This window comes from Carcharodon carcharias, chromosome 18 (assembly GCF_017639515.1).
Source record: "Carcharodon carcharias isolate sCarCar2 chromosome 18, sCarCar2.pri, whole genome shotgun sequence".
In the NCBI taxonomy this organism is placed as follows: Eukaryota; Metazoa; Chordata; class Chondrichthyes; order Lamniformes; family Lamnidae; genus Carcharodon; species Carcharodon carcharias.
Window position 1 is genome coordinate 53,309,661 of NC_054484.1, and position 27,745 is coordinate 53,337,405.

Genomic DNA, 27,745 nt, shown 5'->3' on the forward strand with positions numbered 1-27,745 from the left:
CTAAAAATAGATGGATACCGAACACCCTCTTACTCATGATGTTACTGGACCGAAAGAAGTAGAGTTCTATGCAAAATGTTTACAAAAAGTAAGTCACCAATGAGGACCTTTTTTAACAAGGGCCACCTGAAAGACATCAATACGCATACAGATGGTTTGCTTTATTTAGCACAGAACAATGTTTTAAGATTAAGAAATTGGACATTTTGCCAAAGAAGGAAAAATTAGGAGAGTAACCTAAATCCTGGTCAGAGATGGATTGTAGGAGGATCTTAAAGAGGGAGTGGAGGTAGCGGGATTTAAAGAGGAAATGAGAATTGGACCTAGGTTGATGAAGGCACAGCTGTGAAAGTTGGGATGAAGAGAGGATGAACAATAATTTGGAATTGGAGGAGCTGATAATAAGCGTGGGTGGGGGATGGGTTACAGTGAGAAGGACCAGCAAGGTCATGATGCTATTTAAACACAAAATTGAGATTTTAAAATCTGAAGCACTGTGCAAACAAGAACCAATGCAGATCAGCAAGGACTTTGATAATAACATTGGTAGTGTTGCATAGGAAGTGGACAGCAGAGTTCTGTGTGAGTTCAAATTTTAAGCATTAATTAAGATTAAACATAGCAGTGTATTTCAGTCCAAGAGCCAATGAAGTAACAGAAGGAAGGGAGAAAACCAATATAGACTATTGCCTCTTACCTTCAATCTGAAAAATTATATGATAGAACAGTTATGGCAGCTAAACAGTAGCATAACATCATGCAGAGCAGCATGGCCCTGATGCAGCAAACACATAATACAGCCATTTTTTTAATTCATTCACAGGATGTGGGCTTTGTTGGCTAGGCCAGCATTTATTGCCCATTCCTAACTGCCTTTGAGTAGGTGGTGATGAGCTGCCTTCTTGAACTGCTGCAGTCCATTTGGTGTAGGTATACCCACAATGCTGTTAGGACGGGAGTTCCAGGATTTTGACCCAGTCACAGTAAAGGAACAGCGATATATTTCCAAGTCAGGATGGTGTGTGACTTGGAAGGGAACTTCCAGTTGGTGGTGTTCCCATCTATCTACTGCCCTTGTCATTCTAGATGGTATTGGTCGTGGGTTTGAAGGTGCTGTCGAAGGAGCCTTGGTGAATTCCTGTATTGCATCTTGTAGATGGTACACACTGCTGCTACCGTGTATAGGTGGTGGAGGGAGTGAATGTTTGTGGATGTGATGCCAATCAAGTAGGCTGTTTTGACCTGGACGGTTTCAAGCTTCTTGAGTGCTGTGGGAGCTGCACACATCCAGGCAAGTGCGGAGTATTCCATCACACTCCTGATTTGTGCCTTGCAGATGGTGGATAGGCTTTGGGTAGTCAGGAGGTGGGCTACTCATCATATAGTTCCTAGCATCTGACCTGTTGTTGTAGCCACAGTATTTATATGGCTAGTCCAGTTCAGTTTCTGACCAATGGTAACCCCCAGGATGTTGGTAGTTGGGGATTCAGTGATGGTAATCCCATTGAACATCAAGGGGTGATGGTTGGATTCATTCTTATTGGAGATGGTCATTGCCTGACTCTTACGTGGCGCAAATGTTACTTGCCACTTGTCAGCCCAAGCCTGGATATTGTCCAGGTCTTGCTGCATTTGGACATGGACTGCTTCAGTATCTGAGGAGTTGCGAATGGTGTTGAACATTGTGCAATAATCAGCGAACATCCCCATTTCTGATAAAAACAAAAAACTGGGGATGCTGGAAATCCAAAACAAAAACAGAAATACCTGGAAAAACTCAGCAGGTCTGGCAGCATCGGTGGAGAAGAGCAAAGTTGGCTTTTCGAGTCCTCATGACCCTTCAACAGAACTAAGTAAAAATAGGAAAGGGGTGAAATATAAGCTGGTTTAAGGGGGAGGTGGGGGCTGGAGGGGAGGGGTGGGGGAGAAGGTGGGGGGGCGTTGTTGGGACAAGCAAGCAGTGATAGGAGGAGATAACCAAAAGATGTCACAGACAAAAGAACAAAGAGGTGTTGAAGGTGGTGATATTATCTAAAAGAATGTTCTAATTAAGAGTGAAGAGCAGGACAAGCAAGGTAGCTCTAGTGGGGGTGGGGTGAAATAAACGATGGGTGGAATACATTTAAAAATAATGGAAATAGGTGGGAAAAGAAAAATCTATATAAATTATTGGAAAAAACAAAAAGGAAGGGGAAGAAACAGAAAGGGGGTGGAGATGGAGGAGGGAGTTCAAGATCTAAAATTGTTGAACTCAATATTCAGTCCGGAAGGCTGTAAAGTGCCTAGTCGGAAGATGAGGTGCTGTTCCTCCAGTTTGCGTTGAGCTTCACTGGAACAATGCAGCAAGCCAAGGACAGACATGTGGGCAAGAGAGCAGGGTGAAGTGTTAAAATGACAAGCGACAGGGAGGTCTGGGTCATGCTTGCGGACAGACCGAAGGTGTTCTGCAAAGCAGTCACCCAGTCTGCGTTTGGTCTCTCCATTGTAGAGGAAACCGCATTGGGAGCAACAAATGCAGTAGACTAAGTTGAGGGAAGTGCAAGTGAAATGTTGCTTCACTTGAAAGGAGTGTTTGGGCCCTTGGATGGTGAGGAGAGAGGAAGTGAAGGGGGAGGTGTTGCATATTCTGCATTCGCATGGGGAGGTGCCATAGGAGGGGGTTGAGGAGTAGGGGGTGATGGAGGAGTGGACCAGGGTGTCACGGAAGGAACGATCCCTACGGAATGCCGCCGGGGGGGTGAAGGGCAGATGTGTTTGGTGGTGGCATCATGCTGGAATTGGCGGAAATTGCGGAGGATGATCCTTGAATGCGGAGGCTGCTGGGGTGATAAGTGAGGACAAGGGGGACCCTATCATGTTTCTGGGAGGGAGAAATCCCCATTTCTGACCTTATGATGTAAGGAAGGTCATTGATGAAGCAGCTGAAGGTGGTTGGCTGAGGACGCTGCCCTGAGGAATTCCTGATGTCCTGGAGCTGAGATGACTGACCTTCAACAATCATAATTGCTTTCCTTTGTGCTAGGTATGACTTCAACCAGCACAGATTTTTGCCCCTGATTCCCATTGACTCCAGTTTTGCTGGGCTACTTGATGCCACACTCAGTCAAATGCGGCCTCAATGTCAAGGGCAGTCACTCTCACCTCACCTTGGGAGCTCAGCTATTTTGTCCATGTTTGAACCAAGGCTGTAATGAGGTCAAGAATTGAGTGGCCCTGGCAGAACCCAGAATGTCAGTGAGCAGATTATTGCTAAGCAAGTGCCGCTTGATAGCACTGTTGATGACCCCTTCCATTACTTTACTGATGATGGAGAGTATACTGATGGGGCGTTAATTGGCCGGGTTGCATTTGTCCTGCCTTTTCTGTACAGAACATGGCTGGGCAATTTTCCACATAGCTGGGTAGATGCCAGTGTTGTAGCTGTACTGGAATAGTTTGGCTAGGGGCGCGGCAAGTTCTGAAGCACAAGTCTTCAGTACTATTGCAGGAATATTATCAGGGCCCATAACCTTTGCAGTATCCAGTGTCTTCGGCCATTTCTTGATATCATGTGGAGTGAATTGAATTAGCTGAAGGCTGGCACCTGTGATGTTGGGGACCTCCAGAGGAGGCCAAGATGGATCGTCCATTCAGCACTTTTGGCTGAAGATTGTAGCAAATGCTTCCACCTTATCTTTTGCACTGATGTGCTGGGCTTCTCCCTCATTGAGGATGGGGATATTTGTGGAGCCTCCTTCTCTAGTGAGTTGTTTAATTGTCCACCACCATTCACGACTGGGTGTGATGGGACTGCAGAGCTTAGATCTGATCCGTCGGTTGTGGGATCACTTAGCCCTGTCTATCACTTGCTGCTTATGCTGTTTGGCATGCAGTAGTCCTGTGTTATAGCTTCACCAGGTTGACGCCACATTTTTAAATATGCCTGGTGTTTCTCCTGGCATGCCCTCCTCCACTCTTCATTGAACCAGGGTTGATCCCCTGGCTTGATGGTAATGTTAGAGTTGGGGATATGCCAGGCCATGAGGTTACAGATTGTGTTTGAGTACAATTCTGCTACTTCTAATGGCCCACAGCATCTCATGGATGCCCAGCCTTGAGTTGCTACATCTGTTTGAAATCTATCCTATTTAGCACGGTGGTAATGCTACACAACACGATGGAGGGTATCCTCAATGTAAAGGTGGGACTTCATCTCCACAATGACTGTGTGGTGGTCACTCTTACCGATATTGTTTTGGACAGATGCATCTGCGGCAGGCAGGTTGGTGAGGATGAGATCAAGTATGTTTTTCCTTCTTGTTGGTTCCCTCACCACCTGCCGCAGACCCAGTCTAGCATTTATGTCTTTATGTCATTTTAGCTTGGAACAGTAATGGTGAAGGATGTGAAATGGGACACGTAGCTTTAACTTGTAGTGTAACCTAGCATATACCCAATGTTAGGAACAGAAGGCCTAAAACAATGTGTAGAAGAAACTACAAGAGAAAGAGACAGGGATAGAAGTGGATATCCACAGCCTTGTAGGATGCTGTTTGCACAGGAGCCATCTTTAAAATCAAGTTGGTACTTGTAACTTTGCCAATAAAAACTAAATATAGGTGTAATAGTGCCTTAGTCCTCCATTGGTTTTCCCATGATCATTTTCTTTGTGGAAGTTATGTGGCGGTAGTGTCCTGCCTCTGAGCCAGGAGCTCTCGGTTCAAGTCCCAAGAAAGTATGCTCATAACGTGGCTAAACAGATCGACAATCAATCTGCATATCCTTCCAACATTTGCCAGTGGCAGGCAGTAAGAGTGGGAGAGGCTCCTGGTCAGCCAAGTGATGGAAAGGAAATTGGAGCCTCCATCAGCACTATTCATAGCTCCGGACCACAACATGGTAAAGATAAATGCTGCCACGGCAACTTGGACTCCTTGGTGGCCAATTGGCTTATTTGTCTGAATGACCAATGTGGATCAGACTGGTGCCAACAGCATGAGGTTCAATTCCCATTCTGGCTGGATGGATTCAATCCTTGTCTCCTTGCCCTATCTGGCACTGTGGGTTAGGCCTATCTTTGGCAGTGAACTGAAGAAGAAGAAAAGTTTTTCAGCTGAGAACTCCAAAATACCACTTGGATGTTGTCTCTGGTCAGAATATCCTTGGCCTCTGAGGGGATGAACACAACACTTTGAGTTTCATGTTTTTTTATTTCATTGTATCATTTTGAAAAAACTGTATTTCCTATTACAAGTTTATCCTAATTGTGTAGATTATTTAGAAAGCATGATTGTAATTGGCAGCCCACAATACAGCTAATTCAATTCCTTTTGTCAAATCCAATGAGAACTTTTCTCTCCTAAAGTATACAGTTACAATGACCAATTTTTCTTTATGCATTACATCCATCCAACCAAAGTGGTTTATTTATACTAAGTACAATATTATACAAGGTGGGATTCTGAGTCGGCACATCTCCTCTGAGTGTCTCTCGCACATGACTGCTGATGTCACAGTTACATCATAGCCCACATCACCCAAAAGCTTATCTATTCTATTAATGCATTACACTGCACCTCCCCCCCTACCATATTGCATGTCAATATGGTTATGGTTTCAAACAGTAATTAAGACAAGCCATTTGAACCTAATTTTTATTAAATAATGTTCATAGATATTAATAGAATTCTATGAAATCAAGTAAGAACATTGACTGGATTTTACTATTTGAACCTTATCCATAGTGACTGGAGTACTGAAACAAAGCAAGTAATTTTGCCCAGGTTTTTACTAGTGAATGCACTTTCACAGCTGTGACTTCTAATTTGAGGCTAAGAGAGGCATCGTCCAACTGTTTAATGATAAAGCCTTCCTAATAATAATTGATGGATGTCTCCAATGCTTCCCAGTAATGAGTGGTTCTACCATTGTCAACCTACTGTATAGAATTTACATAATGCAACTTTAGCTGGGTGTGTACTTTTGTGAATTCTTGCAGAGAAAGAAAAAAAATGAGCCCATCAGAATAATAGGGAAAGAGTTGCAAATATATTGTGCCTATCGAGGCCTCAGAAAGTTGCAAAGCACTTTACAGCCAATGAAGTACTTTATTGCAATGTGGGAAATGTATCAACAAATTTGTCAACAGCAAGATGCTGCAACCAGCAATGAGATAATGACCAGCTAGTCTGCTGTAATCATTTTGGTCAAGAGATTACAGTTGGGCAGCACAAAAGGGAGAACTTTGAGATGGTTTGATGGGATCTTTTAAATCATCAACAACTGCTTGTATTTATTTAGTGCCTTTACTGCAGAAAAACACCCCGAGAAAGGAATGTTACCAAACAAAATTTGACATCAAGCCACATAAGAAGATATTAGGGCAGGTAACCAAAAGCTTGGCCAAAAAAGCATGGTTTTAAAGAATGTCTGAAAGCAGGAAAGAGAGGTAGACAGGCAGAGAGGTTTAGGGTGGGAATTCATAGACAGTGCAGGAATCAAAAGAGCTGGTGGTGAGGTAAAGCTAGGTATTTTCAGCATATGCATGGAAATCAGCGCTGTGTTTTTGGATGATTAGAAATAGGATAGATACTTGGGGGGGTGTGGGGTAGGCACCAGATGTGCAGGAGCCTGAAGAGAAACCATTGCAGTTGATTCTTTGCCTATGACTGGATGGATAAAAATAGAACCAGACTAATGCAGTCCCGCCTGTTTCATGGACATACTAGATCATTTATCTTATGATGAGGGACTATAGCCTGACTCAAGTAGTTGCTCCAAACTGGTTTATTTACACTAAGTACAATATATACAAGGTGGGATACAGAGTAGGCACATCTCCTGAGTGCTGTACGCCTACCGTACAGTGTCTGTAGCACATGACTGCTGATGTCACAGTTATATCATAGTCCACATCACCTCGTCGGGCAGGAAAAGTGGGTGGGTCTGGGAGCGGTCGGGAAGCCGACCGCCGCCCGCATTCGGGCCCTGACCACGATTTCATGCTGGCTCGCCAATTAACGGCCAGCCAATGTGAAATGCGTGCTGCAGCTCTCAGTGCTGCCGGGGTGGGGGCGGGAGAAGCACGAGTGCTGAAGTTCACACATGCGCGTGGGCTTGTGGAGTAAAAGCTCCCTGTGGCACAGAGCTGCCCCAGGGAGCTGAAGATTTTCAGCACTCAGAATAAAGAAATTAAAAATAATGAAATTACGACCCCTCATGACGCTGTCACATGAGCGGGGACATGCTAAATAAGAGTACAAAATATTTTGTTTTAATCACTGGCCGAAACCTCAACCCGTGGATGAGCTTTAGCCAAAAATGCAAAGGTCTCTTGGCCCTTTCACCCGCCCGCCTTTGGACAGGCAGTGAAAAGCTGTACTCAGTTAATTGATTAAGGTCCTTAATAGGCCAACGTGATTGTCGGGGGACGAGCTGCCAACTCCTGTGCAGGCCCACCAACTGAAATATCACGTGAGTGCGCGATGACGTTGGGATGCTCGCTCGATATCATCACACATCATTTTACGCTCAAGTGTGTCGGGCGCACACCTGCACACTGAGCAAAAATTCTGGCCATTAGCTTATCTATTATATTAACACATTACATTACACTTTCCCCCAAGTATACTGTCTACCTGTTTAATGACAGTGTTAACTATGTCCAAACTATTTACGCCACATTTCCTTTAAACTATTTACATTACATTGGGTCTGGCAGCTCCTCCCCTCCGAGAGTGCGCCAGTCAGAGATTAAGTCTCTGTGGTGGATTTACCGTTCTGCCGGACCACGTTGTTGTGACCCCCGTGGGGCCAGTGGGCTGAAATTGGATCCTGGGCTGGGTCAGCATCTCACAAGCCACTCAAAGTATTTTTGGTGTCTTCTTCCCAGATCGTATGGTAATCAAAGGCTTGTGGCCTCATTGGTACCAGTGAAATCAGGGCTCTCCTGTTGCTTCAGAAAGTACTAGATGGTGTTTGGACCAGGTATGATCCTGGGTGCTCCATTGTTGTAAGGACCACTCTTGCTAACTTACAATCATGGATCCATACTCTCTGGCCCAGTGGCAAGGTTCAGGGCATCTGCTCAGTGCTGGAGAGGAACTTGCAGTGGGAAGGGGAGGTTCCAGTTGTCATGGCCCATGCAGCTACCAATGACATTGGTAGAACTAGGAAAGAAGCTCTGCATAGAGAGTATGAGGAGCTAGACACCAAATTAAAAAACAGAATCTCAAACAATCTCTGGATTATTACCTGAGTGATGTGCAAATTGGCACGGGGTACATAAAATTAGAGAGATGAATGCATGGCTCAAAGACTGATGTGGTTTACAGCTTGTGGGGCACTGGCACCAGTACTGGGGAAAGTACTCTACCGTTGGGATGGTCTACACCTGTGAACTGTATAACTAGGGAAGTGAAGATGGTTTTAAACTAAATAATGGGGACAAGGGTTCTAATGTAGTAATTATATCAAAGAGTAGAGACAAGGTAAAAGAGGAAAGTAGTAATATGGGAAATGAGGGTCAGAGAATGGCAGGAAGGATCAGAGAGAAAAAAACCAAAGAATGCACCAACAATCAAGACTAAATGTTACAGAGATATCAAAAAGACAAAACTAAAGGTTTTGTATCTGAATGCATGTAGCATTGATAACAAAGTAAACAAATTGATAGCACACATTGAAGTAAATAAGTTTGAAGTGATAGCCCTTAAGGTAGCAGTGACATAATATGATTGAATTTTATATCCAGTTTGAAAGGGAGAAGAGTGGGTCTAAGACTAGCATTTTAAACTTTAAAAAGGGCAACTATGTGGGCATGAAAGCTGAGCTAGCTGAACTGAACTGGGATATTAGCCTAGGGGATAGATCAATAGAGAAGCAATGGCAGACATTTAAGGGGATACATTAGATTACTCAGAATAAGTGTATTCTACTATGAAGGGGAGGACCTACCATCCGTGGTTAACTAAAGAAGTTAGGGAAAGCATCAAATTTAAGGAAAAAGCATGTAACTGTGCAAAGGTGAGTGGCAGGTCAGATCATTGGTCAGAATACAAAATACAGCAGAGAACAACTAAAAGTTTAATCAGGAGAAAGAAATTAGAGTATGAGAGGGAGTTAGCTAGAAATGTAAAGATGGATTGCAAAGGTATCTACCGGTAATTAAAAAGGAAAAGTGTAAGTAAAGTGAGTGTTAGTCCTCTCGAGGATGATTGTGGGGAGTTATTAGCAGATCATAAGGAAATGCTGGAATAAATTAACAAATATTTTGCTTCTGTCTTCACTAAAGAGGGTACAAAAACATTCCAGCAATAGCTGTAAATCAGGAGATGGAAGGAAGAGGAGAACTTGATGAAATTACAATCACTAGGGAAGCAGTACTGAACAAACTGATGGAGCTGACAAGTCTCTGGGTCCTGATGGTCTTCATCCTAGGGTCTGAAAAGAGGTTGTTAATGAGGTAGTTGATGCGTTGGTGTTAATTTTCCAAAATTCCCTCGATCCTGGAAAGGTTTCATCAGACTGGAAAGTAGCAAATATAACCTCTCTATTCAAGAAGGTGGGGAAGCAGAAAATGGGAAATTATAGGCCAGTTAGTTTGATGTCTGTTGTGGGGAAGTTATTAGAATCGATCATTAAAGAGATTATAGCTGGGCACTTAGAAAACTTTAGGGTAATTGGGATGAGTCAGCATGGTTTTGTGAAAGGGAAATCATGTTTAGCCAATTTATTAGAGTTCTTTGAAGGAGTAACATGCGCTGTAGATAAAGGGGACCTGTAGACACACTGTACTTGGAATTCCAGAAGGCATTTGATGAGGAGCCACATCAAAGGTTATTATAGAAAATAAAAGCTCATGGGGTAGGGGGTAACATATTAACATGAATTAAAGATGGATGGCAGAAAACAGAGAGTATGCATAAATGGGTCTTTGTATGATTGTGCTCAGTGGAGTCCCACAGGGAGGGGTCTGCGCTAGGACCTCAACTTTCTATAATTTATATTAATGACTTACATAAGGGGAGTGACAGCATGGTAGCTAAATTTGCAGATGACACAAAGATAGGTAGGAAAGTATGTTGCGAAGAAGACATAAGGAGTTTGCAGACAGAGGTAAGTTGAATAAATGGCAAAAACCTGGCAGATGGAGTATAATGTGGGAAAATGTGAAGTTGTTCACGTTGGCAGGAAGAATGAAAAGCAGAGTATTATGTAAATGGAGAATGACTGCAGAATTCTGAGTTGCAGAGGGATCTGGGTGTTCTAGTGCATGAGCCACAAGTTGTTACAATGCAGGTACAGCACTTAGTCAAGAAGGATGGAATACTATCCTTTATTATGAGAGGAAATAAACATAAAAGTAAGGACATTAGGATTCAGTTAGACAGGGTATTGGTGAGACCATGTCTCAACTATTGTGTGTAGTTTTGGTTTCTTTATTTAAGGATGGATATAAATGCCATGTAAGTGGTTCAGAGGAGGTTTATTAGATTGATACTTGGAATAGGCAGGTTGTCTTATGAGGATTGGTGGGACAGGCTGGGCTTGTTTCCACTGGAGTTTAGAAGAGTGAGAGGTGACTTGATTGAAGTTTATAAGACCCTGAATCGTCTTGACAAGGGGGAAATGGAAAGGATGTTTCCTCTTGTGGGGGAATCCAGAATTAGGGCGCATTCTTTTAAAATTAGGGGTCACCAGAATTGAGGAGAATTTTTTTCTCTCAAAGCATTGTGCAACTTTAGAACTCTCTGCCTCAGAAGACAGTGGAACTGGGTCATTGAATGTTTTTAAGGCAGAGGTAGATATATTCCTGTTAGGCAAGGGAATCAAAGATTAATTGGGGGTATATGGGAATGTGGAACTTTAAACTCAAACGTATCAGCCATGATCTTATTGAATGGCAGAGCAGGCTCAGAGGCCGAATGGCCTACTTCTGCTCCTATTTCATGTGCTTATATGTATGTTGGTACGTCTGGAGTTCTATCACTGTTATTGTTTCTCCTGGAGGCCTGTCTCCCTATTTCTCACCTTCTTATGGTCAGTAGGGGTAACATTAGGTTGGAGGTTCCTTGGCAGTAGAGAAATTTGCGTCTTTAGATGACAGACCATGAGCAATACGGCTGGAGAGAATTCATTAGCTAGAGGTATGGCCTGGGGTCTGAATGCCAATTAAGATTCTTAGACATTAGGGTCTTGCAGGTCCTGATTGCTTGCTCAAACTCCCTGTTAGCTTGTGGATGAAGAGAGGAGCTGGTGATATGGGTGATCCCACTGTCGGCAGTGATTTTCCTACAGTGGTTATTAGCGAATTGTAAACTGTTATCTGAGATGATTTAATCGGGGAAGCCATTTGTATAGAAGATGGTCTGCAGCGCCCTAATCACTGACCCCGCTGTAGTAGTGTGGCATCTGACTACTTCCAGCCATCTAGAGTAGGAATCTACAACACTGAGGTATGTCTTGCCTTGATGATCAAAGAGGTCAAGCCCCAATTTCTGCCAAGGCCACTGTGGAAAGCTGGATGGTACTAAGAGTTCTATGGGTGGCTGGTGGTTAATGTGGCAGGTGTGACAGGATACGATGATATTTTGAACAGCCTGGGTGATTCCCGGCTGCCATAAAGATTGCAGTGCACGTGTTCTGCACTTTGCAATCCATGGAGCCTGTGAAGGATCTCAGCTCACATGAACTTAGGAATGACAAGGTGGTGATCAAAAGCTAAGAAGCCATCCACTATGGTTAAGCACATGCGATGCTTGTGCTATTTATGGTGGAGCTGAGTTGCAGGACTATACTTAGACCAGCCTTGCAGGAAGAAATCTCGTACTTGGGTACAGTCCATGTCCTCTATTTGTTTTCTTTGGACATCTTGGAGATTCGAGGTAGAGATGAGCAGTAAGTTCATTACATTCGAAGAGGATGCTTCCACCTCTAAGACAAGTATGAGATCCAAGACAATGGCTTTGTCTACTGTAGCTCTGGAGAGAGCCATGGATTGGGACTTTCGTGAAACGTAGACAGCCATGTATTGATAATGCATCAAGTGAAGGTGTAACCGTTGAATGCATAGAGGCTTTTTAATGATAACTATGGATTTCAAGGGGGTAATGAGGAGTCTGTCTCTACGTGGAAGAGCAAGACCATCCGGTAGTCTGAGAATCTCTCAACAGCCTATGTGACAGCAAGGGCTTTCTTCTCAATGGCGATGTAGCATCATTCTGTTTCGGTTAATGCTTTGGAGGCAAAGTATACCGGCTTCCTGTAGCCATACTTCTAGAATTGGATAAGAATGGCATGAAGACCAGTGGAGGAAGCATCAGCAGACACTACGGTGTGCAATGTTGGATTGTAATGTGCCAGCACATCCGAAGAGACTAGCCTGTCTTTAATACATTGAAAGGCATTGGAATTCTCCAGTCCTCCCCACGGCAGGTTTAATGGCGGGCGGCGACGGAGGAAAATGTGGCAGAAGCTGAAAAATTGGTTTCCTGCCAGCGTAAAATGCTGACGGGTTCTTGCGTTCCTGCCCAGCATGGTGGGTCGCCATTCATGTCAGAGGCCGGCGTGAAACCAATTTTCATGCCATTAATGAGATGCAGATGACGGCCGGACCAGAGTCGCCCACCTCCCACCCCCCCACCCAATTGCCTCACCATTAGCGGGGAATCACGCCAGCCCAGAACATGCCTGGACCAATGTGGCATTTACCTCAAGTAGGCCTGGGGCAGCTTGGAGAGGTCGGAAGAGAAGATGGAGTTACCGGAACCTGGAGCATCAGCCACGTCGATCTTCAAGCTGCAACAGTTTCCAGGAGGTAAATCTTCTCACAGCAATATCTCTCAGGAGGTTGATCTTTAAGCTGCAGGTGGAAGGCTGCAAGAGGTACTGGTGGGCGGCAATGGTCTGTGCTGGGGGGGGAGGGAGCGCTGTTGGGGATTAGACGAGGAGGAGAGGAATGAAGAGGTTATGTGAGTGTGAGGCCTAGAGGGGGGTGGGAGGTTGGGGTGGCAGGGGAAAGAGAGGGATGCTGCGGAAGTCATGAAATCAGCGAGGTGGTATGAAGTGGAGAGAATGGCCGTGCTGGAGTGTGGGTGGCGGAGTGATTTCCAGGTGTGAACAGACATGGTGTGTGGGGTGGTGGGTGCAGGTGCGAAAGGGCATGGGGGGAGGGGGCACAGGGGCGGGGGGGTGCAGGTGCGAAAGGGCATGGGGGAGGGGGAGACAGGGGCGGGGGGGAGTGCAGGTGCGAAAGGGCATGGGGGGGTGTACAAGTGTGAACGGGCATGGGGGAGGAGTGTGCAGTTGTAATTGAGCATAAGGGGCAGTGTTCAGATGTGAACGGGCATCTCGGGTTGGTGGTGGGGCGGGAAGAAGGGAAAAGGGTTCAGAGGGAGCAGGTCCATGCTGTCAATAGACATGCCCTGGTGGGGGAAGCTCAGGGAATCTGTAATAGAAAGGGACAGTGAGGAGTAAAGGGGGCAGTAGGAGCCAGTAGAGTGGGAAGGTGAAAGTCCTGCGATGTCAGGTGAAAGGGCGCTGGTGGTTGTTGAAGGGGAGACGGAATGAGAACAGATTCTGGGCGTCAGAAGAATGGCTGGGGGGGGAGGTGGCAGGTAGGTGCAGATCTACTGTGAAGGTAGGAGACTTCAGCATTAACCTGCACGGGACAGAGGGTGATGGGGGAGGGTTGTAGGTTAAACATGGGGAGGTCAAAAGTAAATCCTGTGGGGGGGGTCAATGTTTGTGTGGGGGGAGGATGTGGGTGACAGGGGGAGAGGAAAAGGTGTTCAACCCACCTTGGAATGTTACTAGCATCATGGCTGTTCGCAACCATGCAGCGCCTTGTAGTGGAGATCTCAAAATGCAGCATGTGGGTTGGGTCATTGGGGGTAGGCGGAGATGCAGGTCAGCTCAACTGGACAACTGAAGAGGAACCCCAGCATGTAGTATTTACAATGCTATGACCTTAGGACAGATAAGAGTGTGAAGGGCAAAGGCACAGTCTGTGCAGGAGACTTCTTGCACATGGCTCACCAGGATCCTGGCAAAGACCTTTGCCTCCCTGTACATGCCTGATTCCGGTGGAACATGAGGTGTCCCTCAGAAGGTGTTGGAGCGGAGTATCTCGCACAGGCTTAAGGACTATCGTAATTAAACCACATCAGATGTGATTAAGTTGCAAATGAACTATATTTACAGAAGTGTGATAAGTTTAGCAATCATAGTGCACCCATGCAGCCGCATGTAAAATCAAAACTTCTTAAGTTTTCTTTCCTTATCATTTCTTCTAAGTGCTCCCCTGACATATGCAGCAGAGGGTGAGGCAGCCTGTGACCAGTTTCCCTGTTATCTTTGGTTACTTTGGCAGCCGTCCTCTGGAGACCTGAGGCCTGGAGGGTCCCAGCTAACTTTGGTTGTCCTACTGTAGGGCAGCTGCTCACTCTGCAGTCACAAAAGACAAGGTTGAAGGAGTCACAGGCAAAGGGCATTTGGAAGAGCCAGACACCCTCAGAAAGTCCCAACTGTCGCTCATCCTTCCTTTGGATGCCCAAGAGCCCCTGGGCAGAATTTTTCCGTTGTCAAGCAGGGGGCGGGGCCCGTTCGCTGACGCGAAAATGACGCGGGATGACATCGGGGGAACCCTGACATCATCCCGCCCCATTTAAATATTCAGGAAGGCAGGGCAGCACGATCAGCTGTCCACCCGCCGACCTGTCAATGGCCAATTGAGGCCATTGACAGGGTAGTTAACTCAATTAAAGGCCCTGCCTGTCTAACCTTAAGGCTGGTGGGCAGGCCAGGAGCCCCAGCGGGCTTCCGAAAAAACATGAACCCTCATCCACTGGTGGGATGAGGTTTCATGTCGGTTTTAAAAAATTTTAATAAAGTTTCTGTGATATTTATTAACATGTCCCATCTCGTGTGACATTGTCACATGAGGGGGACATGTTAATAATTTTTTTATTTTTCTATTTTTAAACTTTTAGACACTTTCAGCGCTCTCCCTGAGGCAGCACTTAGTCTCAGGGAGATGTGTGCACTCTGATAGTTGGGGAATCCACCCACCCGCCCGCATAGGGGAGCGCATAGCGCTTCCTGTTGGACAGCCGGCTGGGCGGGCCTTAATTGGCCCGCCCACTTAAAATGGCGGCGGGGCCCGTTTCAGCGGTGGCGATCGCCTGCAAAATTCTGCCCCCTGTCTGACTCCTTGAGGGGAGGGGACCCTTTCCCTCTCTTGTGTAGCCACTGTGAAAGCTCACCCATTGCTGCAGTGATGGAGCGCAGATCTGTGCGCATCTCCAGCAGAATCTGTTGGATGAGCTTCTCCATGGAGCCCGCCACCCTCCCCACGGAGACCTCCACGTGTGCACAGGTCAACACCATTTCATCAGAGAGCAGGCAGATGGATTCCTCCGCCATGCGTTTCACCCTGTTGAGGGCCTCCGCCACCTCTGCCTGATGTTCTGCGGCCTCTTGCTACCTGACCAGCATCTTGTGGGCCACCGATTCCATAGGTGCCTCATCTGACTTGGACATTGCAGATGCCTCTTCCCCAGAACTTCTCCAAATGCTAGTGAGCTTGGCTGATCTTGCTTGCTTCTGCTGCAGACACATGTCTGTGCAGTGACCACTGGAATGTAAGACCCTTCCTAAACTAGATCTAATACCCACCAAGGTGTGTGTCTCTGGGTTGGTGGAGGTACCAGGTAACTGCTGTGATGCTTCTACCGGTGCACTTTCTTCCTCTGCAATGTACCTGGTCCTTAGCGGCTTGTATAAGTGGTGGACAGGACTTTGTCTGTTAAGGGCCTTGTCCTCTTCCTGGTGACACCTGTAAGTGAGAGAAGAGAACGAGTGACTGCATGAGCTGCCTTCAACATGGAGGAACACGTGACCTTTGGGTTTCAATGTGACATGCATGGATCCTTAATGGATGGAGGCCACTCGCCAATCTCTCTACACTCCCAGTCTGTGTTCCGTTCCACCCCTGCCAGCTGGGCTGCCTGGTCCATGAAGTTGATGAGATCTTTGAAGTGTGGGCAGCCCCCTCCTGCCTTTTCCCTCTCTCTCCTATTATGTGTTAATGTAATCTGCACAAAGAGTGAAGATAGGATTGAGAGCAGTTGGGTTTCATGTATCTTTCTCATGCTTCCAGTCTTACAAATAACCCACTGGATTGTTGCCATGTGATTGATGCATTGCAGATTACCCAGAAGTGTTCTGGGCAGTACCCTCCAGAGGTGGTACAACATGCAGGTAGAAGGTTAAAGCATGTCATTAGTGGTGCTTGCAGGTGGCCTCAATGCCTGACCCCCTTCCCAGGCAGCATGTGAGCTCTCTGTGTGGAAGGGTCAGGGACCCACAGTGGCCTCTCCACCTGCAGAGTAGAAGGACTGCAGTGGGGCAATGAGGCATCACCTTACCACATTGCCACTATACCATTCAGTGAGGTGAGTGTGAGCAGTTGAGGGTTCAGTTACCCTGGCGGAGCGGAAGAGGTCATTCAGTCACTTCCTGTACTGCAGGACAGTCCTCTGGTGGACGCTGTGGGCACTGACTGCCCTGGAGACTTCCTCCCATGCTAGGCTCATCTCCCTGCTTGGTCTCCTTCTCCCATCCTCCAGATAGAGGACATCCTTCCTGTCCTCCACCTTGTTGAGCAGGGCCAGGGAGGCATCACTGAATTTGGGCACTGGAGCTCCCTGTCCTGTTCGGACCATCTCCTCCTTCAATGCTGGGTAGCTTGCTGTCTGGGCGCCTTTTAAACATGGCGCCCAGGTAAGACGGTTGGGTGCCTGCTATCTGCTCCAACACGCCAGGAAACCCTTGAATGCATTATTAGTGAGGCCGGGGTCACGAAATGCGGCGTGAATTCCCAGCGGCCTCCGTGGCACGAAACACACCCCGACCTCACCTCTGCCATGGGACTTGGTCCTGGAATGGAAAATTCCACCCATTGCGTTGTTCAATGCCACAGAACCATTGCTGGCCTTTCCAAATGAGATCCCATAGAGGTTCTGTGGGATAAACATGCCCACCTGGTTTACCATCCGTGGAAACCTCTGGATGCCTGTGATACACTATGGTTGGGGAAAGTCAGTAATGGTCTTTGTTTTGTGAGGGTCCACCTTGATACCCTGTCTTTGGATGATATTGCCCAGAAGTTTGATGGTGGTTGTAGTTTAAGGGTGTTCAGGCAGAGCAAGGTTTAACATGGGTCTAGGGAACAGTACCACCCACAGTGTGATGTAGAGAAACACATGATAATGGGCTGCGTGTGGTAGAGTCTGGAAGGAGCCAGCAAGGAGACAGCACCCATTCAGGGCTGTACTTTGGAGATGCATACAGTTATGGGTTACCAATAGACAACTTATGTTCAACCATACAAACCTCCAGACCTCTTAGTGAAACACCAAACAACCTTCCCACAGTCGTCTTGGCAAATTCACACTTGTCATTTAATGCTTCCTGGTGAGCCTTAAGAACTTTTCGGACTCTGTGGTCATGCTTTTCTCTTATGGAGCCATGGATAAGGGCGTTAACCATGTGGCAGATGACTTTTTGTTTGCCTTATAGGATTGTGGACATGAGGTGCTATAATACCTCCAAGACTGATGATATGCCAAAAGGAAGGTGGTTAAAAAAAAGCCAAACATTGTAATAAAAGTTGTTAACAAGCTGGACTCCTGAGCAAGAAGTATTTGCCAAAACCCACTCTTAGCGTTTAGATTGGCGAAGAGGACTCTGTTGACACGCTTCACCAGGCTGTCATCCATGGACACCATTGGGTGGACTTCCCTCTAGACTGTTTTGTTCAATTGTGTGTGGTCCACTCAGAGCCTGAGTTGACTGTTTGGTTTGGAAACTGTCACCAGTCCAGAACACCACCAGGTTGGTTGTGTGACTGGTGAAGTAGCATCTCTGTGCAGCATGCGGTCAAGTTCCTCTTTGACCTCCGGTAGTCGAGGATGTGGTACCCTACTGAGGGTGAATAGACACACCGGCATGATGCCTGGGAGTAGTGAACTGTGATATTCGTTTTTTTATCTAGCCCAACCTTGAAACAATCACGGGAATTCCTGGCAAAATTCAGCCCTGTTGTCTGGCTGAAGGAGTTCATCCACTTTCTGTAGGATGCCCAGTTGTATACACACATTCCTGCTGAGTAAAGAGATGCTTTGATTACATGGAATATAGAGGGTCTCTGTTATCTGTCATCCCTTTATGGCATAGAGTGGTTATAACCTGACTCTTGATGTGCAGGTTAATTCCCCCTGGACCTTGGAGTTTAATATTTGATGGGTGGACAGGAACTGTGTTGAATCATGCTAAATGATCAGCCAGTATGGATACACCATATTGAGCTTAAAGTGAGTTTTAAAAACTTTGACAGATCGGAAGTCTGGGCAATGGTCTTGTATTTCCCTCAGGAAGACTGAGGTTGCATTTGTCTGTTTGTGGTCTGTGTTCTGGGTGAACTATGAGCTGCGGCTATTCTGTTGTTTTCTCCACTTATTAAAGGTTTTAAATGAACAGACCCATTGGAAATGCTCTGTCCTCCCACATTGGAAGCACTCTGCGCCCCCTGCTTGGCAGCCTTGCCATCTGTGTTGTCTCTTTGTGCTGCAGTGTAAATATTTCAAGATGGCTGCTGTACGATTTCCCACCTTTTTGGCCGGTTTGGTGAGCTCCTGCGTGAGTGGAACTACCGCGTTTGGACTAAATGGCGAATGGACCTTCCCGCCACCTCGATGCCAAATTTACGTACTTTAGCTGATTTGATTAGTGCCATGAAGTGGTCGAGCAAGAACACGAACATCTGTCATGGGTTCCTGTTTGTGAGAACTAGCTACCGTGAATGAGGTAGGGAGAGGTGATTCGACTGATTCACTTGGTTTGTGGGACCTATTTTTGAAGAGCATTCGCCCAGTAGTGGCATTTGAGTGAAGTAAAAAAATGTCAAGGGTTTTTAAAACAGAGTCAAAATCTGCGGGAGTCTCCTCAACCCCCAGGCTGAGATGGATCTGGTCAGCGACAGGCCCTACAATGTAAAGGAACAAATTGACCTGCAGTTTCTGCTGCTTGGTAAGGAGATCTGAGGTGGGACGGTACCTCAAAAAGTTGTCACGCCATGTTTTCCATCGCAGCCTCCATGCAGGCCCTTAAAACTTTCAAACAGGCAGAGTAGAGGCAGTGATTGCTTGTCTAGTGCCACCAACAGTACCCTTTTCAGTTGGCCTCCTGCTTAGGCATACTTGCGGATGTTGGTCTGACGAGGGTTCGCTGCCGTTGTGGGCTGTAGATGTCCTGTCAATGGCATGAACTCTTGTTTAGGTTGATGTTATCGCCACTGCTACCATGTTTCATGGATGTCTTAGGTCATGTATCTTATGAAGAAGGATTTTAGCTAGACTCAGCTAGTTGCTCCAAACTGATTTGTTTACACTAAGTACAATATATACAAGGTGGGTTGCTGAGTAGGCACATCTCCCCTGAGTGCTGCCTGCCTGCTGTTAGAGTCTCCAGAACATGACTGCTGATGTCACAGATGCATCATAGTTTACATCACACGTTAGCATATCTAGTCTGTTCATGTATTATACTACATCACCCAGCTGGATAATGGTGGAAAAGCATTGAAGGCAGATGGTGTAGTCAATCAGTAAAAGGCTGCAAACAGGATGAGAAGATACATCCACCTGAGAGGGCAGCTGGGACTTTGGTTTAACATTTCATCTGACAATACAGCACTCTCTTACAGTATTGCATTGGAGATTCTGTGCTCAAATCTCTGGAGTGGGATTTGAACTAACAACCCTCTGGCTGAGGGGTGGATGTTGTTAACTGAGCCATGGCTATCCAGGGTAGAACCCACTGGGCAGGATTTTTAGTTTGGCGGGTGCCGGTGATCAGTAGGCCAGGAGCGGTTGGGTAAACGGACCCCTGACCGCGATCTGCCCCTGACCCCTGAAAAGCGCGCTGAAAGGCTCAGCGCCGCCGGGGTGGGGGTGGGAGGAGGGCAAGTGCTGAAGTTAGCACAGGCACTGGGGAGCGCAGAATGAAAGCTCCCTGAAGGCAGAGAGCTGCGTCAGGGAGCTGAAGAATTTAAATGCCAAAAATAAAGACTTTAAAAACTGGGAGAAAATGTCCATGCATCAGAATCAATCGCCGGAACATATACCAGATGAAAATTCTGTGCAAACATTTTTTTAAAAATATATATCGGAAACCTCATCCCGCCCTTGGATGAGGTTTCCTTAAAAAGGCAAAGGCCACCTGGCCAATTCGCCCACCCGCCAATCAACGTTGGACAGGCAGTGAAAAGTCATGGTTGATTAATGTGTTAATGGCCTTGATAGGCCTCTTAATTGTTGGTGGGCTTGCTGTCAGCTCCCGTCCGCGCCTGCCGACCGAAATATCGTTCGAGTGTGTGATGACGTCGGGATGCTCGTCAATGTCATTGCGTGCCATTTCACGCTCGAGCGTGTCAGGCACATGCCTGCACGCCGAGCAAAAAATTCTTCCCACTGTCACAGGATTTTAAACTGAAAAGGGCCACACTTGCCAGCAAGCATTGTATGTTTGCGTGGGAGTGCTATGTTCAAATAAAGCAGCTCATAATGTAGGGTCTCATAAGCATTCAGCCAGTTAAACGTCACCAGTCTGTCAAATCTTGCTGCACCTCAGCAGCTGTTGTCATGGAAACAGTTATTTCTGAGGTCTCCTCCTGTGGTTTTAGATTTATTGTCTCCTGTAAATGGCTCATCATCAGAGATTAGGATGGCTGGATTTATCATTAATATGTTGTACTCAAACAGGCTGAAAGTAATATCCCATTAATGCAAGCTGGAACATGCATATAAATGAAATGGGGAGGAACTGATTATTTCAATGCAACATAAATTTTCAACAAAAAGTCCTTTAAGTTCTGAAATGCAACTGCAAAGTAAATGTTCCATTAAATTATAGAAAGAGTTAAAAATACTGATCTGAATCAGCTTCAATTTTCTTGTGCTTTTATTTTATAGGTGTCAAAAAATCTGCCTGATAAACAGAACGAAATAGAAGAGTTATTGAAGGACTTTACACGATTACAACAGCAGCTAAATCTACTAACACTGTGGGCCTCTTCTACAAAGGATCAGTTGGAGTTATACAAGCAAGCACCAATACCAGAAGTCTTTGATATTAAGGTAAAAATGATTCTAATGACCATACATATCATTATTGTAGCTCTCTAGAATGGCATTTCTCAGTCTAAAGTCTTGAACAGAAATAGACATTTGCAGTGATGGTTGCTAAAAAATAGTAGTGAGGCAGCACAGTGTCTCCCAGCAGGTTTTTGCTGGACTAGAGGTCCGAGAATGGAGTTTGGAAAGCAAAATGGCTCTACATAAGACTCAAACACTAGTACCACAATATGGGCGAGAAAGAAGCTGGAACCACGATATTTAAATGTTGAAGACTGAGAATGAACAAGGATAAGAGAAGGGCATTGCAAATGACCATAAAAGTGTTTGCAATTAAGAATTGCTGGACCATGGAGTGTAAGTTGAGAAGTAATTAAAGACTGTTTACGTGCATCGCGCTGTTGTGGGGATTGGTGTGAAAGCCATTTTATTATTTGGCTTTGGCATGTATATAAACCTGACCACTTGTCTTATGTGAGAGTTAGGTGCCAACCACATACCAGTGCAATTTGGTAAGATCTAGAGACCTGGTAATGTCAATAATTACCTGGTAAGGACAAAATAGAAATCTCCCTGACAAAAGTGGAAGATTCATATGTGCCATTTGATAGAGCTCTAAAATAGCTTGGGTTAAAATGGAAGTTGTGTTTCCTTATACAATATAATACAAATGTATAGGAGAAGTTGTTATGGTGAAGAGCAGAGTAAGGAGTGAGCTTGTGATAGAGTGAGAAAAATACTTCCATAATGGAAATTTGGCTGGATTGGGGATTAGGAGCAGAGGGGTAAGAAGGAGCAGAATAGTTTAACTGAAATTTAGATAGATAAAAATATAATTTTAATTATATGCTAATAAACACTTCTAGTAAGAATAGCAGCACAGAAAGGGACAAAGATGTGCTGCACTTGCAGGATATGGGAGTTTCAAGAAGCAGAAGTCAACTTGGATAAACACTTCTGCAAGAAGCGACTCTAACTATGGCTACTTGAGCTCAAGGTAGTGGAGACAATCCAGCACAATAGTGTGGAGCAATTAAGGCTTTTGGAGCAAGGGTTTCATTGACTAGTCTGAGAGATAAGCTATCAGTCATAAAGGAAGGAGTGGTGACTGTTCACAAGTAGAGAAAGCAAGAAGGGAGAGATTAGATCAGAAGCAGCCTGACAACAGTTTTCAATAACTAGCACATGCTTCACTCAATTTCGGATGAATTTTGGAAAATGATCCTTCAACAGCCATTATGCCCCTCATTCATAAATAAAAGTGGTTTAATGTCTATTCAAAGTGGCTGTCAGAAAATATATCAGCAATGTCCACATATGGCATCAGTATTTCAGAGGCATTTAAGATACAAGACTTGGCTGCATAGTTTGGCACCCGGGAAACAGGTAAAAAAAGTACCAATTTTATTATAAATTTGTTTAATCTGAGACTTTTTAGGTGGTGTAAATAACTAATATTTTCTAAATATATGGCTTAAAAGTATATAATTTAAAATGTTGCTGAAAACAGATTACAGCTGTGTTTCTGTAACACAAAACAATATTCTGTAAGTGACCAAGTTCAACACAGTGAAAGAATTTGATATTCAGATTTCCATCACTCTAGTTATGCCAATATTGATTTGCCTATTTGATTATTGACGTGGGTAGGGGGAGCCATTGGCTGCATTGCTTCTGAGGATTCACCACTGTTTGTAGCAGAATGTTACTTTTCCAGGAAATTTTGACATAAGTTCATAACAGGAAGATCATTCTACAAAATTGTATAATTAATGGCGTATGTCATTGTTTACATCATTATAGGAAATTCAGTGCCAAGATTTTAGGGGGTTATTTGAGTGGATATGTGCAGCGGACTGAAGAGTGGTCAATGTAATGCTCATTTTCACTCAGGAATTGAGGGTCACTAGGCTAATATCTGTGGTAGGTAACAGTTTGAAATCTTTAATTAAATATGGAATTACTAAATATCTAGGTGAAGAGAAAATAATTAGAAGCAGCCAACACATAATTCAGAAAAGAAGATTGTTGTTTGATAGTCCTGTTGATGTTATTCAGACCCCAAAATTATTTTTACTTCCTGCCTGGTGTTCTGCTTGGGACACAGAAAAGCTGGAAGATGTGCAAGAGCAGGATTTGGTGGTTCACATTCACAAGACATTAAAAGCAGCACTTCAAACGGATAAAGCCATTTTTTTTAAAAGCTGAAACGAAAACAGAAAATGCTGGAAAAACTCAGCAGGTCTGACAGCATCTGTGGAGAGAGAAAAAAAAACAAAGTTAACGTTTTGAGTCCTTATGACCCTTCTTCAGAGCTGAAGAGAAGTGGAAATGTGATGAAATTTATACTGCTTCAGGGGGGTGGGGCAGGTAGAGCTGGATAGAAGGCCAGCGATAGGTGGGGATAAAGGAGGGATTGACAAAGATGTCATGAACAAGAGGGCAAAAATTATAAAGCATTTTTTTTTTAAACTACATTCCAGAACTTTTCCTGATGGTGCTAATTCATGGCAGACTTTACATTCGCTGATATGAAATAAATTTGAGCAGAAATTCAAGGGAAAAAGAAATCACTTCTCAATCCTGTATCAGCAATTGCACCAAAGGCAGAATATCTAGGCCAATAAATTTAGAACTGTGAGCAGGAGAAACTATTTTTTTAGCACATACATATACAAGGATATGGAACACACAAGTCGAATTTAGTGATTGACACACAAAATCTGTTAGAGAAATGGTTTTAGAAAAAGGGTATAAAGAGATATGGGAACAGGATGTGGCATTAAGGCTACTGCTGCTGTAACTTAATGGACTGAATTTTAAGCGGAGGCAGTGGCCTCACCCATTGGCTGGAAAGTTGGGGGTCAACCCACCTCTTCTGACTGAGAAGCCACTGCAATTTGGAGTGGCTCAAACAATTGCCTGAGGTCATGATTTCTACTCCCATAAGGGAGAAAGTTCCACCTCCAAGAGTTGCTGGCCAATCAGAGGGTCAGCCGCTCTCCAGGAGTGGTGGCCACTACTGGGACTGCAGTCAGTCCCAAGAGGGAGCGTCGCTGGAGGCTAGACTTCAAGTTAAGCAGTGTGGCCTGGCCACTATCAGTAAAGCAGGCACCAGTGAGGGGTGTGGGACAGTGGTCAGGAGGTTAGAGGGTGATGGTTGAAGGGGGGGCAGTGTTTTCTGTTAAGGGGCCCTCCTTTGGTCACAGGGTGCATGAACAGGAGGGACTCACAACAAGTCCACTGCCCTCACGGCCTTACCATGTGGCGTGGGTACCCCCACTAGTAAAATACCAACAGTGGCAGTAAGAGACCATTAAGTGGCCATTAATTTGCCACTTAAGGGCCAGCTCTGGTAACATACCAGCATTCAGATAGGCAATGAGCATGGAGCCCCAAGCCCACCATCCCAACCAATTTTATGCTTCCCGTCACAACTGCCAGCCCATTCCAGGGGGTGGGGGGCATAAAATTTTGGCTTGGACAAGGGTGTACAGGGCACAATTTCAAAATTTGCAGTTGACACAAGACTTAGAAATGCAGTGAATTGTAAAACTGATAGTGAAAGACTTCAAAAGGAGATAGACAGGCTGAAAGAGTTGGCAGACACATGACAGATGGAATTAAATGCAGAGAGGTGCGAAGTAATATGCTTTGGTCAGAAGGAAAAGGAGAGGCAATTTAAAATAAAGGATATAATTCTAAAGTGGGTGTAGGAATGAAGAGACCTTGGAATATGTGCTCACAACTTCTTGAAGGTGGCAAGATAGGTTGAGAAGGCAGTAAAACAAAGTGTATGGGATTCTGGGCTTTGTAATTAGAGGCAAAGAGTGCCAAAGAAAGGAAATTACATTAAATCTGTTAAATCAGGAAACTGAGGAGTTTGCTCATTCCCGCCCCTGCCATCTCTGCACATCCAATCAGCATCAGATGGTCAATAGTGGTCATCTGCAGGAAGGAGGCCTATTATAGGTGCAAGGTAGCTTGCCTACTGAGCAGTTATTGCCAGAACCGGTTCTTCATGTCAGTTTTTAGATGCCACAATATAGTCAGCTCTTTTGACTTAGGTTTGATATTAAAAATAATATTGTATTGAATTTTTGTTGCAACTATATTCATAGTGGAATATGAATCACACCTTGTTGTGAATACATAACTTGTGGGTTATGAGAATTGCTATTGTAGGCTGGGAGGTCATGTGGCAGAGGGGAAAATGCCATGGTCACAGCTAGAATTGTAAAGGCAAGCTGCTCTCTGAATCAGCCTTTCTTATTCACCAAAAGTGCAAAGAAGATTTTTTTCATTGTCATTAAAAACATACAGACACTGCCCCCTTCCCCAGCAGAATCTGCTAGTATATTCAACCATGGTCCCGGAGACAGGCATTTTCTACTGTCCATTTGGCACTTTGTTACAGCTGATGTAAAAGACCCCCACACTTTTTTTTACCTCTGACCCACAAAAAATGCAAAATGTGCAGTGAAATGAAAAATTATAGATGATTGGGTTGTTAACAAGTTAATTGTTAACAATTTAATCATCCGTAATTTTTCATTAATGATTTAATTAATTTACAGTTTCAATATGGCAGACATGCTGCCAATTTCATGTCTGCGCACCTTCCATATTAGCTAAGACTGGCATGATGACATCAAGTTGATGACACAACACCTTCACACTGAATTTTATATCAGTCAAGTGTGTGGCAGTGGGGGGAAGATGGTGTTGGGAGGGGGTGGGTGGGGGGGCGGGGTGGCGGTAGTCAGCGCCTAATTTGAAAATGTAAATTCCAGCCCAATAACTCCCAGTAGACACCATCACCCAAAGCCAAATTTGCACCCATAGCGTATAGAAAGAAGATCCTTTTAGGACTGATTGTTAAGGTCGTGTTGGAGACTGTTAATGTTTAAAATGAAATCCAAATGCCCTGTAATTAACTAACAAAAATATGTACAAGATTTCACATTTTTAAACAATAACAAATGTTACTGCATGCAAGAAACATTTAAATTAAGCAAGCATCACTAACTTAATGCTATAGTTTATAAAGATTTATGCTATGAACTGAGTTCTACTTGTTACTTCCTCCCAGTAGTTCCCACCTTACAAAACCTTGACGGTTCATTCACTTCTTTGGAGACAAAACCAAAGGTATGCCACAGGCCTCTGGAATTCAGTTTAATTCTCCTCAGTATTCCAGCTTTCTCCAAGATACAGGATTTCTGGGGTTCCTTCCATTAGTTTTTGGCTAAGCAACTCTTCAACTTTCCCTTAAAGATCTCATGACTGTGGACTCCTCAGCTTCTTGGCCTTGCTGCTGACAGATACCAAACTGTCTTCCTGGAAATCACACTGCCTTCCAAACTAACTCTGCTGACTGCTTTCTGCCACAAGGATATATGAGAAAGACTGTTCCTTCTTCCAGCTTCAAACTTGGCATATCTTCCAGATTATTTCCCCCTCACAAATTCCAACTGACTTTGAGCCTCACCCACATTCTGCATGGCGAAAGATAAAGTTAGTATTTTCTCTGCTTAAGGTGGTGGACTGACTAACATTGATCTCCTTTGGCTCTCCCAACTCACTGTGTGGCAGCCTACACAAAACTACGAATGAATTATTTTGAGCTTCAACCCAACTCTTTGATTCTGTAACCAACACAAATAATTTATATCTCCATTAGAGTTTTACAATGCCCAGAATTGCTGGCCTTGTTAAGGAACTCTCTTGCTTACAACTGGCTTTCAACTTCTTTTCATCTGGAAACTACATAAACAATTTAAATCTTTTATTGAAGTAAGGGTAGATCTTCTGGTTCCATTGCAAGCTTAAAGATGGGTCATTCATTGTTCAATGCCTTCACACTTTTACCTGTAAGATAAATATAAGTTACCTTTTATCTGTAATTAGCTCCAAGCATGTTTGATTTGCATTCACAATGGGGTTGTTTATCAGTTTCTCAGTCAGATGCTTCTATTTATCTTACTTTTATTTTTAGGAATTAAAGTGTTAAATGTAATATTCTGAAACATAAGAATTATGAAATTAGATTTTACAACGATAGGAAAGGACATGTTCTAACTTTTGATTGGTTATCAAAGAAAGGAGATTGGGAAGATAAAGCTCTGAAGAAAAGTCATACGGACTCAAAACGTTGAATCCGTTTTTCTCTCTCCACAGGTGCTGCCAGACCTGCTGAGTTTTCCAGCATTTTCTGCTTTTATTTCAGATTCCCAGTTTCCACAGTATTTGCTTTTATCTATGCATTTTTGACAATTCATTTGTAAGTTGACTCAGTTCACAAAAGACATTCTCAAAGTATTCACAACCATTTAATTGTTGATAACTACAACATTTAAAAATGTGAAAGCACTTTGACATATCACGTGAATTCTGTAATGACCTACAATTTAATGGATAGCACTACCACAAATTCTATTCATCAGTGGATTCAAGATTGAGGATTGCACAAAGCTTTTAGCATTCACTAAAGTATTTTCACAATCTAAAGAAAGAAAATTCTCTTTAAATTAATTTCTTCCCAGAGTTTCAATATTATTTTGTGCAATGTA

General features: G+C 44.4%; 1 protein-coding gene across 1 annotated transcript in view; it reads left to right on the top strand.

The window, feature by feature from the left end:
• The window catches only part of dmd (dystrophin), a 1,748,406-nt gene that overhangs the window by 1,219,015 nt on the left and 501,646 nt on the right, over positions 1-27,745 (top strand). Inside the window, exon 47 of the mRNA XM_041212034.1 lies at positions 21,012-21,176. Within this exon, the coding sequence (XP_041067968.1) occupies positions 21,012-21,176 (165 nt within the window). The remainder of the gene's footprint in view (positions 1-21,011; positions 21,177-27,745) is intronic.